The sequence below is a fragment of a genome, unplaced genomic scaffold (genome assembly GCF_019419815.1).
Source record: "Pyrus x bretschneideri cultivar Hongxiangsu unplaced genomic scaffold, Pyrus_bretschneideri_v1 Contig40, whole genome shotgun sequence".
Lineage (NCBI taxonomy): Eukaryota > Viridiplantae > Streptophyta > Magnoliopsida > Rosales > Rosaceae > Pyrus > Pyrus x bretschneideri.
The window spans coordinates 2176011-2191752 of record NW_025999724.1 but is presented as its reverse complement, the minus strand read 5'-3'; the positions used below and the strand labels follow the sequence as shown (position 1 = coordinate 2191752).

Genomic DNA, 15742 nt, shown 5'->3' with positions numbered 1-15742 from the left:
AAGATCACTTTTGCAAAAAATCAATTAAAAAAGTTAGGCCGTTTAATCATCGAAGCACAAAATCTGCTTCAAATGGTGATCAGTTTCCCACCTTTCTGCAAAAAATCAATTAGATGCTCTCTAGCCTGCTCTATGTTTGGGCTAAGAAGATGCTCATCCTCACTATTTGACCCGACCCATTCCAAGATTCAAAGCAGGGTCAAGTGGTCAAGTACCCTCCAAACGCCATCCACAGCCGTTGAAAATCCACAATCTAACACAGTCATTAAAATCAACGGCTTAGAATCATAAAAAGCAAGAACATCTTTGGAATCTCTCTCTCTCCTAGGGGTGGGTTGAAAAAATCGAAAACAAAAAAAAACCCGAACTGAATACCGAACTAAAATCGAAAAAATCCGAACCGAACCGAAAGTTATTGGTTTGGTTTCGGTTTCGATGATTCAAAAACTAAACCAAACTGAATTAAATATAGTTAAGTTTATTTATTTATTTAATGTTTGAGTGTTTATATTCCAAGCCCAATTTAAGTTTAGACCCAAGTTTTAAGCTTTTGCTTTAGGCCAACCATTAACCCATAATCCAAGTCTTTTTTTCTTCTCCCACCCAATCCTCTTCTTTCTTCCATTTTTTTCTCCCCATCCGACCCTCTGTTTTCTTTCTTTCTTTTCTCCCCACCCGACCCTCCCTGCATCTTCTTTCTTTTTTTCTTCCTTTAATTTCTATGAAATGAAAAAATTGTAAGCGAAGTTGTAGAGCATAAACCAATTTTCAAATTAAAGAAAAATGGTTTATAAAAAAACCGAACCAAACCAAAATCTAGTAAAAAAAATCAAACCAAAATTAAACCAAACCGAATAAAAACTGAAAAAAATTAAACCGAACAAAACCAAACCAAATCAAAATTTCGATTTGATTTCGATTTTGACAAAAAAAATTGAACGGATTGAAACCGAACCCACCCCTACTTTCACATCTATCGGCCAGATTGTGACAAAAATACATTATTATTATTCCGTCCCCGCATGTCATCTTCTTATTATTGGACACATTGTCAAGTTCCTTCCTCTTCTCTCTCTCTTCTCCTCTCTGTCAAAGCAACGCCCCCTTCCTTCCTTAGATCCGTACGATCTGCGAGGTCCATCCATGGCTTCCAAACGGATCTTGAAGGAGCTCAAAGATCTCCAGAAGGACCCCCCGACCTCTTGCAGCGCAGGTATAATCCCCTTCTTCTTCGACCCCTCTTCTTATTTACCTTTTTTCTGTGTGGTTTTACCCTGTACTTTCGTTTTTTAACGTTCTCAGCCGATTTCGAAGCTCGATCTGTGAATTTTGAGCCTTTTTCTGATATGGGTTGTGTGTAATTGGCTTGTTTGGTTTTGTGTTTGTTGTAGCTGAAGTTACTTTTTGCAGAAAGAATTTTGGGTTTTGTGAAAATTATGTTTTGGATTGCATGTTCATGACCCTGCTACAGTGTTTGTGTTATTAAGGCAATGAAATATTGGATCTTTGGTAGGCACTTTTTTGTTTGGTTTTCTTCCAATGCAATTTTGCGATTGAACAATTTTTGAAAACTAGTGAATTTTAAGTGTTGTAGTGTGCTAACCGAAATTGACTTGAGTTATTCGGAAGTTTTGTTGTGTCAATGAAATAAAGGATCTTTTTTTCATCACAGGGTTGGAAGACATTTCGGATATGTAAAATCTTGTGATAGACAAAGTTGAAAACTTATGAATGTTCAGAATTGTAATGTGCTAACTGAAATTTGACTTGAGCTATGCGAATAGTGGTGTCAATGATTAGAGTTCATACTGTTATGGGGAGGGAATTTGCACCCGGTAGCGAATTTGTCATGGTTGATCACCATTGATCTTTTATTGAGTTGTTGCCTGATTGAGACTTAATCAAAGATACACACTTTTTTCAACAGGTTTTGTTTTTCTTTCTAATATTTACTGAACTGTGGAAGTAACAAGTTTCTAGTTGCTGAAGAAGGCATGCATTTAGTTGCTTGAACTTTGTGTGTTAAATTTATATGTAATATGCATTTTAAAAATGGTTTGCTATGAAACGATTATGAGGTTACTTGTGTTCGATGTCAGGGCCTGTTGCTGAGGACATGTTCCATTGGCAAGCAACGATAATGGGCCCTCCAGATAGTCCTTATGCAGGGGGTGTCTTTCTAGTTACCATTCATTTCCCTCCTGATTATCCATTCAAACCACCTAAGGTATGGAATTTTGATTTCTTTGTTAAAGTTGTTAATTTAGCTTCATAGCGATGGCATTATTGCCAACTGTTGTTTCTTCCCCATGCCCCCTTTTCCCTATCCCCTTGGTTTTGGTTTGGGGTGTGTTCATGCATTGTCAAGAGATCCAATAAATATTATGGTTTTTTAGTCAGAGTGTCAGAGAAATTGTACCGCATAATGTGATTCTTCCATGGTTGGAACTTACAATTAAGAGGTTGAAAATGTATGAACATTTTAAGAAAGTACCCATTTTTTTTAATCAGTTTGTCCTATATTGAATTGAATCCCAAATCCCCAATTCATTGTCTATGAGATTAGGGAACCAAATTTTATAAAAACTAGTGATATTTGGATGACAACACAGGACGAGGACATAGGCATGGTGACATTGAGAACAACCACTGGATCAGGTGGCGGTGTTTCAATAGTGTTTGGAGTTTTAGCGTGCGGTGGTATAGTTTAGTCATCCAACAACTTTTCAGTTTTTCCATCTATTTGATTCTGGCATGCGACAAAGTTGTTGCTCTTTGATAGGGAAGGGATTGTATTTTTGTTTTGGTAGGTGGTGATGATTAAGTCTTTGTCCAATTAACTCTTACTCCCTTGGATTTTCATTGACTTGTGTGATATTTGTCTTGTTAAACTACTTAACAGTAAAAGTATGTGTTGAAACATTCTTGATGCCTTAAATATATAGGGCCATGGGCCATGGCTTAGGGGCTCAAGTCAAACACTTAGGCCTATGTCTTATCCACCTCCCATTGCATCAGCATGTTCAATTCCGTGTATGACTTGGGGTTCGGCTGGTAATGGCCTGAGAAGATACGGTTGAACCTGGCGGGCTCATCAGATCTCAAATTGACCCTTTTCAGGGAAATGTCAATAGTATATCATGTTTTGAATTGTTGCCAATGCTTTGGCTGAAGACGAAACTCAATCTATTAATATTCTTTCACCAAATTGTTTTTGCAGGTTGCCTTTAGGACTAAGGTATTTCATCCCAATATCAACAGCAATGGAAGTATCTGCCTTGACATTTTGAAAGAGCAGTGGAGCCCTGCTCTCACCATATCTAAGGTTCTGATCTCTTCGTGACTTGTTATGATTTAATAATGTCATATGTTTCAATTTTTCCAGTCCAAGATACATGTGGGTTGGTGATTACCATGAATAACCCCACAAATTGCATATTTTCCATGCTGAAGTCCAGATGGCAGCGCGTCTGATTAAATGCTTTGTTCACAAATTACCTAATTTTAATCTTCACCATGTACGCCTCATCTGGATTTCCATCAAGGAGCATATGCCACTGGCTCTGCTCTCCATTGTTGCAGGAAACATTTCGAGAGTGGGTGCACTGTGGAAGGCTGTCATTTGTTAATACACGGTTCCTATGCACCCTTTTCACTGTTTGATATCTGCCAGTTTTTTAAGTGGGTGGGAAAGGTTCTTGTTTCCTATTTCAGGTATTGCTATCCATCTGTTCCCTGTTGACGGACCCAAACCCAGATGATCCCTTGGTGCCGGAAATTGCTCATATGTACAAGACAGACCGGTCAAAGTACGAGACAACCGCAAGGAGCTGGACCCAGAAGTATGCTATGGGCTAGCATGCTTTGTCGCGAGGGCATGTAGGACATCGGTTTGTATTCATTACCTTGTTATGTATAAAAGAAGCGTGGTTTCTACTTTTGTAATAGACATTGAAGAATGGTTCTACATGTTCACCCTGGCAAGTCATGACGATGTTTTAGGTGGTTTAATGGATATTTATCGTAACAACTATGAAATATCAGCAGTTAAATGTTCAATTTACCGTCTATATGTGAATACGTAAGTATTTTGTGACCTCCCCCGCGTGGATTTGATGCATGATGGTACATTAACCCTAATGCCTGCACTACTATGCTAGTCTCGCGGTAGTTGTATACGGCATCACTGTACCACTAGCATAAGGCCATATAGGTACCGTTTGGTACGCAAACGGGACGGAACAGAATGGAATGGGATAGGATGGGATGGGACGGAACGAATGTTCTGTGTTATGTTTGGTACTCGCAGGATGGAACGGAACGGTTGTTCTGTTCTACGTTTGGTAAGTGCATGATAGCACAGAATCAAACGATTAAATGACCAACTTACTCTCGTTCCGTTTGTTGTTTGGTGCAATGTTTATGTGTGGAACGGAATGAGACTTTTTTTTTTAACCATAAACGATACCATCCCATCATAATCCTAAGACTCTTAACCATAAAAGAGGCGGATCAGAGATCTGAGAATGTTACTTTAAAACTCCGCCGGCACCTTAGGGACGCCCTAGACCCGAACCCGAAGACCCAAAGATAATATAACGACATATACGTTGTCCTGTCAATTTGGATTCCTCTAGCTGGCATAAGTGCAGGATACTTAGCTATTAAGTTATTTAAAAAAAAATTGAATTCCTTTTTCTAAAGAGAGTTTTTATTTATGTTTTGAAACTTGAAGTAGCTAGGTGCGACAACTTTTCCACTCTTTGTTCAGAAAAGATTGCTTCCGAAAAAGCTTAATTTGAACATGGTTTGAAATAAGTGCTTCTAGATAAGCCAAAGATTTTGCATGAAACAACTTTGTGGTTTCTGCTACATGCTGAACACAAAAACACTTTTTTTACTCAGAGCTTTCTTCTTCCAAGCTAAAACATCATTTTCACTTGTACATTCCCCTGCTTTTCATGTAAATGGAAGTGTTTCTGACGGATTATCTCCAAATCTGACATAACAAAACCCCCAAATGTACACACTTTCAAGTTTGAAATTAAATTGAAAGGAAATACATGAAATTAGATAAGAAAAAACAATAGCAACTTATATGACACTAAGTACACAGTCACGTAGACATTTTATGTCAATAATATAAAGATATGTGTACGTTTTTTTCATCATATGTGCTTGTTATGGCATTAGACGCCATATGGCGATGTAGCCTATTTAAATTGTTATCCTAAGAAAGAGATTTTCTAGGCTGTCGTGAATCTTTGACTCATAGATTTTTGTTACACATCTAACACTTCATTCAAGTGGTACATACTATCTAATGAAATATAAAAGAATTTTAGGGAAATATTATTCCATGCTACATGGTATGGAATAATACAAGCATTTCATGACGTGAATTGGTTTAGATGATGTGGTCAGCGTGAATTCAAGTCATCCAACGCTCTACTTAGTATGAAAGTTGGACCCAAATTTGAGAGAAATAATGTTCTTTTAACCAATAAAAAAATAATTTGCACTAATTAGTCTTAGACGTTGACCACCACTTGCTTTTATGGTGGAAGGAAATTTCTTGGCAATCCACTCGTTGCTTTAGAGGGAGGAAGGAAATTGGAGGGAGCTAACTTTGGTGATGTGAGCAATTGATGAATGGTGACAAGTTGGAAAGCAACAAATGAGAGCAGAGAAGAGAAAGTCCTTGCGGTTTCCTTGCCACCAATTCCCAAGCCATGATATGATACACGATACCCCCTAATTTGTCTTACATGCTTTTAGGAAATCGTTATTAGAACATCTTCGAATGAGATGTCAAATTTTAAATATAAAATTTGAATTTGACGATTTATGTTTTGATATCTTTAAAAAGTTTACTCTTCATCTGTATGTCAAATTAAATATTATTTTATTACACTATTTTCTTTTCTTTTTATTTTTTTAATAGGATTCCACAGCCCCTCCAGGCTCCAGCTCCGTCTACTTGTCCTCCAACTCATCAACTTCCGCCAACTGGTTCCCCTCCAGCCAATTAATCGCGTCGTCCACCGCCTTCTCGATCTTCTCCTTGTCCGCCGGATCCAATTTCCCGGCAAATTTATCATCCCTCACGGTGTTCCTCATGTTGTACGCATAATTCTCCAACGCATTCTTTGCTTCCACCTTCTTCTTCACCTCCTCGTCCTCCGCCCTGCCCTTCTCCGGATCCTGTACCATCTTCTCTGTCTCCTCCTTGCTCAGCCCCCGCCGTCTTATCCTCCGCCGACACGTTCAATATCCCATTCGCATCAATGTCGAAACAGACATTGATCTGAGGCACGTCTCTGGGAGCAGGAGGGATTCCGGTGAGCTCGAATTTCCCCAACAAATTATTATCCTTCGTCCTCAATCAAACTCCCAGCTGATTATCCGAATAAGTCCAGAAAATCTGCTCTTCCTTCTTCCTCGGAATCAGCACCGTCATAACACCGCCGGCGCTTCTCAGGTTCTAATGAGAGAGGAGAGTTGCAAATCTGATAAAAACAATTAATAAAATAACATTTAAAATTTAATTAAAAAAATATTTGAAACTGCTGTCAAATTTGACAAGGGGAGAGCTGCTATTCCATGTTATACCATATCAAATTTGGCTTCTTGGTTGGAAAACATTGCAGTTGTCTTTTTTTACTGTTATTACTGATTTGGACATTTTGACATCTCTTTTGGAGATGGTCTTAGCAGTATAAAATTTCTCATTTTGTATTTTAATTTTTTTTATAATTAAAAAAAAAAAATAGGAATTTTAACGAAAAGCTCACGGTACTGTTCACTTTAACGAAAAATCACACTTTTACACTAAAAAGTCAATCCTGGTACTATTCACTTTACCCTTTATTTTGTCTTTATCGTTAAAACTCAACGTTTTCAAGCATTTTTCATTAGTTTTCCTAAAAATATACTTATGAGGAGTGTATGATGAGATTTTTAGAGTGCTAATAACCATACTTGGAAGAGATCCCTATTTTTTTTTTTAGAAAATGGTAATTAGTTGTAAGACTTACTCCAAATCGAACTTCAATGATCTGAATCGTCTATTTTCTACTTCTCGATTGGTAGACCATTCTTGAGAAAAATTTAATTCAATATGGAACCATTTTCCTATTTAATTATTACGATGAAAATTTCATTGTTTTTTATAGAACAAAGTAGTCGTCAATTTCTTTGAACTCAATTAAATGTCAGAAATATTTTTGATTTGGCTAATATTTTGTAAGAATGATCTATAAGGTGCAACTTGAAAAATAGACAATTCGAATAGTTGAAGTTCGATGTGATGTGTGGACTTCACAACTAATTCTCATTTATGCCACTTAGTAGTACGGTCTAATGGTATTCCTCTTCACTTATAAGTAAGAGGTTTTAGGTTCAATTTTCGCCAAAGGCGAATTTGAACCACATTATTGCAAGCCCATTGTAAGGCTAAACGCTCCCTCCTCAGTATAGATAATATCGTTTGTTGAAATAAAATATTCTTATTTTTTAAAAATGGGATCCTTCCCTTAAAGACCTCTGCTAAAAACAGTTCCCTATTTTTACTAGAATTATGTAATTTTCCCTTATGTTTTCCTTATACATAAATTTCAGCATTAAATATAGTGGTCTTTGGTTAGTCAACAGCCCAAAAAGAAAAATCCAAAATTTGAGTGGCAGAAAATAAAAATGATATATAAGGTAATGGTTGACGACATCGGATAGCTACTAGACAAATATGTTGTTTTTGGGAACTGGTAACTTGGAGCGCAAGCACCAACAAGGCCCATTATATTTATTTGACTTTTTTTTTTCAGTTAATTATATTGCCGCAAGATAAATTAATATTTTGTGCGACACTTAATTTTCACTTGATTGGAGAAGTATTATGTTTAGCTGACACGAAATACGTTTTATTATAACTTATGGTGGGTGGCAAATAAATCGTTATATAAGTACTTTGTAAATATTTATAAATAAATATAAAAATTCATAAAAATAAATATTGAGGCATTTGACTTGATTAATACAATAGAAGGAAAGTAGAACACTAGAAACTTGGTCCCCAAGCAAAAATAACTATGGGTTGCACAAAATACTTACCAAGAGATATCAAATAATCTCAAGTTCTCCCAAAGAAAAAATATTTGTTATTTTCACATGTTTAACGTGATTTTATTGGTCAAATTCTTATGTATCCGTTATATTACACAAATTATTTGATATGACAGTCACACAATTATGTAATGTTATTAATTATACACTCAATTCGTAACACTGCAACATGTGCAGCGGTATCCAAGAAATTACACAAATATATAAACAAAAAATACTCCAAAATAATGAACCCTAAATTGGGCAATTTGACAAAGAGTTCTGAATGAAGGAATAAGATCCTCTCCGGATCCTCTTTGTAGGGATCCGGATGATCAATCAATCGTGTCTGTTCATTGTATATCGTGCGGTTAAAAATTATTTTTTAAAATTAAATATAAATAGTATTTAACGAAAACTGATTGTCCGATGTATAATGAACAGACACGATTGATTGATTATTCGGATCCCTACAAAGAGGATCCGGAGAGGATTCCGGTCTCTGAAAGAAAACCTTCGTATTAGGGAGGAAATTCAACATGACTTTAATAACCCCATAAACAAATCTTAAATTTGAACTGGTAAGACAAAAACATTCTTAATACTTATCAAACAAATATACCATAATTAATGGAAAAACACGAAAATGTTGGAGACTGCTAAGATCCTCCTATAAGTACGCGATCCTCGGTAATTTTGACTCCTCCTCCTCCTCCTCTGCTCTCTCTCTGCTCTTCCTCCTCACTCTCTCTCTCTAAATTCTCTCTCTAAAGACTCTCTTATTTATTCCAGGCTTTTACTTTCTCTTAGTGCGTTTCATTTTCCTCCGCCATTAACAATTGCACTCCAAATTTCCCTTCTGCTTCTTCCCACCATTTCATCATCTCAGTATTTTGTCGTTTAGCCTGTAAGCTACAGCCATGGATCGAGCCAAGCAGTACACGCAGCGTCGCACGGTCAAAAACAAGCTTGTCAAAAAGCTCACCACCCGCTTCCGGGAGTCTACTGCCGGAGCCCCCCAAATCGTAAGGATTTCCGTCACCGACGACAACGCCACCGACTCCTCCAGCGACGAAGCCGAAGCCGAGCCGGGCCGGAAATACCGGGTCCTTGTGAAGCGCGTCATCAACGAGGTCAGAATCGAAGACCCGTCTCCTTCTCCGGCGCTCGTCTCAAAACCAACTAAGCCTTCTAGGTGCAGAGCGGCGGAGGAGAGTAACGAAATTTCGCCCAACGGAAAGAAATACCGAGGCGTACGGCAGAGGCCGTGGGGGAAATGGGCGGCGGAGATCCGAGACCCAAAACGTGGGGTCCGGGTCTGGCTCGGAACTTTCGAGACGGCGGAGGAGGCCGGTATGGCTTACGATAAGGCTGCCATTGCGTTTAAGGGACCTCTGGCTTTGACCAATTTCCTCAAGCCTCCCGAAATTGCCATTCCGGACATCTCGGAAGAGGACTGCAACCCAATTTCTCAGTCTCCGCTCATCTCGCAGTGCGGCCACAGCGTCCGGTCGCCAACCTCTGTTCTCAGTGGCCGAGAACCCGAAATCGAATGGAAAGTTTCGGAGAGACAAAATTTCGGGGTTTTTGATACGGAGTTTTGGTTGAATGATTGTTTTGAACCGCCGATATTTTTCGAGGAGATGAGTGTCTTACCCGAAACGCTTCTGAAAAATGAGGATTTCTCCGACTTATCGCTTGATTTCCGGTCGTGTAATTGGGATGACGTGGAGGATTACTTTCAAGATGCTTATGAGTTGAAACGATGACTTTCAAAAGTGTGGTCTTTTGATTTTGAATAAAGATTTTGAGTCCCAAAGAGTTGTTTGGAGGTTGTGATTTAGTGATTAGTTTATATAAAATTAATCTAAATTGTTATTATTATTATTATTATTATTATTATTATGACTGTAAATTATGGGACGTATGTATCTTGATTTTTCATTGCTTAACTTAATTTCTTTATTGATTTAAATTTGCAATCCGTTATTTAAAAATGTCTGTATTTAACTGTCTTCAAACTTATTACATTTAACAATTAAAGCGTATTACGTTTAACAATTAAAACGCAGGAGTAGTTTCATACTTACGGTTATGCGTTTAGGTATTTCAAATTTAAAATATCTACAGTGTACAACTTGTTTCATGCTTCGAAATTAAATTTGTTGTAATTTTGAATTAAAGCGTTTCATACCTACCAATTAAGACAGTCAAAGTTCTCGTCACATAAATGTTTGGATTTACAACTCGTCTCATACCTAACTTTAACCGCTAAAATAACTCAAATTCAACACAAGAGTATCTAAATCTTGTGTGATTTGTTCTAAAAACAACAACAATTTGGAGTAAAAGTGATATGAGAGTGATTCAAGTCATTGACCCAAATGGGGTTCTCTGTCTCAGTCAGTGTCTCTGGAAGACAACACGAAAGAGCGAAGAGACTGTAAAAATCAATGGTGAAGTGCGACCAATGTTCTTGCTCCAAAACCAAAACGTAGAAATTAACTATTATTTAATACTGATTTAGTGCTAGAAATCTTGGAAGGGGTGAAAATAAATATATAGGGGCCTTTGCTTTTTCAGAAATTCCCAGACAATGTCAGCCTGCTTCTTCTGCTGAAATCCCCGGCACGGTTCTTGAATCTCCGGCCAACTGAAGGAAGCTAGCTGCACAAAAACCACGGATTTGCATTCCCTGGTAAATTTAAACGTTAAATTAAGAGAAGACCTTTCCACTGTTGTGTTGATACTGCATGCAGTGTGTCGTGGAACACGAGGTTTCAAAGTTCATGTCAAATCTCAGACCCACAGATTTGCACCTTGCAAGTTGCAAATCCCATCTTCTTCTGTGACTAATGACTAGACTATGTATCTCTCAAATTCTGGTGACTAGATTAGATCTTCTTGCAAACATGTATTTAATTTGGGTCCCCTACCCAGCGCTCTCTGTACTGTTTTTGCCAGAGAGAAATAATCATTAGATCTCAATTCTCAACTTCTATGTTAAAAACTTTTTAGCCAAAACGATTTTTGAGATCAGTTCACTCTTTACATTATTATCTTAGATTTACAATAATATAAGTGGTTCATGATATAGTACACCATTAGTCATTTTGATCATTTGTGAAAAATATCTGTTAAATTGAAGAAATCACTTGTTCAAGTGGAGGAGTTGATCTAATAAAACCATCCTCGATCTAACGAAGACTTTTCACGAAACATCAAAATAATTGATGGTAAACAATCTAATGGACTACTTTTATCGATTTTAAATCTCATGGATTAAAATGATGAGTTATACCAATCTCAAAAACCGTTTTGGCTAAAAAGCCTTATCTCTACTAATTAATAAAACACTCATTGTCAACCAAAATCCTATGAAATTACCAGTTTAACCCTCTAATTAAAACACAACATGAATAAAAAATATGGGGCATAAATGTAATTTCACACAACCAAATTTTGCTGTTATTTTTTTCAAATCCTCACCTACCTGTAATCCTAACGTATCTCTAATTTAAAAATAAAAAATAAAAAAACTTCTCACTCTCACATTCTTTATCACTTTGTCACTCTCTCCTTCTATTTCAAAAAAAAAAAAAAAAAATTCTCACACACTTTGTGTGTGCCCATATGCTAGTGTTAGTGAAAAAAACCCTTTTGTTTAACTAGGGGGTTGGAGGCTTGATGACTGTTACTCAGTATTACTTGGCATTTGACAATCAGACCATCAACTAATCTTATAGTCTTTTGTAATATTCTAAACTATAAATTTCATCCTCCACTCATAATATAACCTATAGATCAGTAATACCACATGACAATGTTGCAGTAACCTTTAAAGCTTTTCCTTTCCAACATCACTGATAAATTTTCCTCATCCCGTGTCGCGTTACCATTCTATTCATGTTCTAACGTTGTAATCTACGTCCATCAAATCATATTCCTATACACATATTATAACGACAATCAGCAATGAGACTGTCGCACACAAAATTTTCTAACTTCGATTCTCTTTTTAACTTTGAAGAATATAATTGTTGTGCTTCATTTCACATGACAGAATAAAAACTGAAACACTATAAAGAAGGATCTAATTAAATTGTATTGAAATTGAACTAAATTACTAAAAAAAAACATGATAAAACTAATTGGACTTGGTTTTCTCTACTCTTTTTAGTAGGTAATTACTTTGAACGCAATCTAAAGATGAAACGATCCAAACCAGACCGCACTTCCCTCTACTTGGTCCGGTAAACCCAGTAAAAGATAGCAGTTGAGTAGGAATTTTATTTTATTTTTTTGAATGATTTTAAATGAGTTGCTTGGGACTCAAGTCTCAACAAGCTTATCATTTCCAATAATTCCATCGTACCATTGAAAATCAACAGAAATATAAAAAATGAATTAATTAATTTATGAGAAATGCTAATGAGGCTCTCTCGTAGCACTCTCTCTAGATTTTGTCATTTTTTACAATTAAACATTAATTTTCGTATTAATATTATAAAATATTATATAAAATATGAAATGGCAGAGAGTTCGTAAATGGATCATACTTTTGTGGGAATCTCGTTGACTAGCAGCATTTATCGGAAATGCAGCCAGCCTCTGCCTCCCTACAATATATTATGTCGCAGGTGTAGGGTCCACCCTACATTACAGAGGCAACAGTGCCTGGGCATGGTACCCTTTAAAGCAAAACACTGAACCAGAACCTAGTAGGTTGATTTAATAAACAACCCAAAATAATAATAATTAAAACTCTTTGAAATTCAACTCAAATAGTACAGTAATAAATCAGTAGATCTTCCTTCTTCTTGCTATTAGTCTAGTAGTGCTACTCAATGTGGTCCTTCTTATACTGTGCAAGTTTTAATTTTTCAGAATTCAAGTAATGAATGATTGAATGTGCAGTCAAAGATTTAACGATCACGATTCGAACAATTAAAGATTCTAATACACACAATACTTTGATTCATACTAAAAAACATACAGATGCGGTTGCAAATTAAAATGTAAATAGGTATCCTAAGGAACAAAATCGTGGATTCATATGCTTTGCGATTTTCTTTATATGAATCTTGAATCTAAACAAATCAAATATCGTTTTATGAAGCACATCTTAGCATTTTTAGATTGTTAATGTTTTTGCTGTCTAATAATTAGTCAAACTATCAATATGAACATTCACTTATCAACAATTTAGTTAGAATCTTGGTTTAACAATATGATAACATGACATGATAAATTATTCGTCGAGATATACTGTCTTTCGTATTCAAAAGTCCACAACCATGAAGAGCTTCAAATCATTTTCAAGGTGACATTAGCAAATAGATTAGGGCCTAAAAGTATGCAAACAAAAATGGACATGGAACATTCCCCTACCTAAATAGCAAAGGAAGACAAAGGGAGGACAGAATTTCATCAAAGGTGAAACTAAAACAGGAAAAAACAAGATCTTTATTCCAATTACCTTAAAACACAAGGTGTATTAATCTCTTTTGGACCCAAAGTTGGTGAATATAATAAAACGGGATGTGCAGCCCACATCTTAAACTTTACTTAGCATGAAACCATAGGGTTTCATGCTTAAGTACTATATAATTTTTAAGGTTTAAAGTGGGCCACAAAATCTGAAGATGATGGGAGAGGGAGCCCGAGGAAAAGGTACATCATTTGCAGAGGAACGCAGAGATCATATCAAATGTATCAGAAGAACAGGTGGGATCAGTGGTCCCATTCAACCTACCACCAGAACAAGGATAGTGATTTGCATCGGATCTTTGGGTCCATGAAGCCATTGATGAACTTTTTTGCTTAAAAATATAAGGCTCTTTCTCATAGTATTTTTCGTTATAAATAAATCACAGTTTAATCCGTTTTTATAATATGTTTTTGCTTATGTGACAAACCGTTATTTGTATGTGAGGAGCAACCACTTCTAACATAGGACGAGTCGAGCAATGTTCTTGGTTTTTAAGGCTAAAACACGCTTTTAGACGCTGTAGTATACACAAAGTTCCCCTACCATCCATGTAGTCTCGATTTCATTGTATTTAGTCTTTGTAATTTCTAATATGTTTCCATTCAAGGACATCCGTCAACCTAGGTTAACGGAAGTTGATGAACGTCGTCAAATTGGAACAGATTCAAAACTACAGGGACTAAAAACGTGCCTTAGCCTTTTTGCTATGTCTTATGGAAGTGCGGTCACATTTTCCTCTATTCACATCGTAAACAAAATTTCATTGTAAATACATGATTTTAAATTGTTTCATTAATATATGTGAAGATACGAAAGTAAAAGAGTCCCACGTCAGTAAAAGAGAAAATCTTGCAATGACTTATAAGAGATTGAGTTGCTCTTTATGCTGCCAATTTGTTTTAATGGTGCAACCCCAACTTTTTTAGGGTACCAGAGCATGTTGGCCCACTGTATAGCCTAACAGTGGCGAAAGAAGAACCTTGCAAGCTTTTAAGAGATTGAGATACTCCTTGTATTGCAATTAATTTTATGGTAGAATCTCAACTTCTTCGATATATACATTGTTGAGTGGTGAATGGTGATGCAGTACAGTAACATCATGGTCAATGGTGTATAACCAACTAAAATGGCCAATTTCAGAAGCAGAAGAGCTTTTTGTGTATTTGACTTTGTCGATTTTTATGGTGCATATATGCAGAACAAGTCTGAGGAAAACTCATTGATGTTTCATGCTGCTAGTGTTCTCATTGAAAATATTTGTGAGATGGTGCGTGTTCAAAGTTTTGGGTCCATCCCACATTCCCACTTTTGTGAACTGAAAGAAAATCCTTCTGAGCACTTGGGCTGGCCCCAAATTTGTCACTCCCACAGATTATAAGCAGTTGTGATTTATGTTAACCTTGTGAACATGATCTAAATTAAATCACATGGAGCCTAATGATGTATAGTTTTCAAAGAATAATGAAAATAAACACAAATAGAACCGGTTTTAAATTTTCAAAGAAAAATAAAACCAGAGGACATAAGTTATGTTTGGGTGAGGAATTTCCAAGTCTCAAGAGATTGACGCTAAATTAGTAAGAAATGTATCACAAATGTTAGATAAGAGCAATTAGAAATGTCTTTTATGAGTATTATAAAGGTATGCATGTGAGATTTGTAAGGACCCGTTTGATGAGCTGGATGAGATATATTGTGATTGATTAAAATGGACTAGAGTCTAGTCCGTTGTTTGTTGTGTCAAAATGTAAGATGGAATGGACTAGATAAGATGAGTTGTGAATCCACAATAGAGTAAGTTATTTAACGTATCTTATACATGTGTTACAAATCATGTCTTACAAGTGTCTGCCAATTCAATCCTATCCCTAAGGCCCAATTCCATCCAGCCTACCAAATGGGCCCTAAATGGCTCATGAATTTGACAATCTCTTTCACATGTCGTTGTAATGCTTATGAAAGGGTATGTATTTCTAATCCCTCATATCTAACATTTTTAATCTATTACTTACTAACTTGATATCAATCCTTGAGATTTGGAAATCTCTCATCCCAAACATGGCCTAGAGATTATAAGCCGCAACCAAGTTTAGTGTCCGTTTAATGATGCGTCATGGTTTATGTTTTATTAAAAGTTCATAACTAGTTATG

At 36.3% G+C, this 15742-nt stretch overlaps 3 protein-coding genes across 3 annotated transcripts; 2 read left to right on the top strand and 1 right to left on the bottom strand.

Annotated features, from left to right (window-relative positions):
* The first annotated feature begins 1056 nt into the window (after positions 1–1056).
* On the top strand, positions 1057–4059 carry LOC103965880 (ubiquitin-conjugating enzyme E2-17 kDa). Its single transcript, XM_009378977.3, has 4 exons — positions 1057–1213; positions 2100–2227; positions 3221–3325; positions 3715–4059. Exons 1-4 carry the CDS (start codon positions 1144–1146, stop codon positions 3856–3858), a joined length of 447 nt encoding a protein of 148 aa, XP_009377252.1. The 5' UTR covers positions 1057–1143; the 3' UTR covers positions 3859–4059.
* A 1627-nt stretch (positions 4060–5686) lies between these two features.
* Positions 5687–6354, bottom strand: LOC103965881 (heat shock 70 kDa protein-like). The gene has a single exon (XM_009378978.3). The coding sequence runs from the start codon at positions 6211–6213 to the stop codon at positions 5977–5979; it is 237 nt and encodes a 78-aa protein (XP_009377253.2). The 5' UTR covers positions 6214–6354; the 3' UTR covers positions 5687–5976.
* A 2303-nt stretch (positions 6355–8657) lies between these two features.
* LOC103965882 (ethylene-responsive transcription factor CRF4) lies at positions 8658–9988 on the top strand. Its single transcript, XM_009378979.3, has one exon. It carries the CDS (start codon positions 9021–9023, stop codon positions 9867–9869), a length of 849 nt encoding a protein of 282 aa, XP_009377254.1. The 5' UTR covers positions 8658–9020; the 3' UTR covers positions 9870–9988.
* Positions 9989–15742: the final 5754 nt, after the last annotated feature.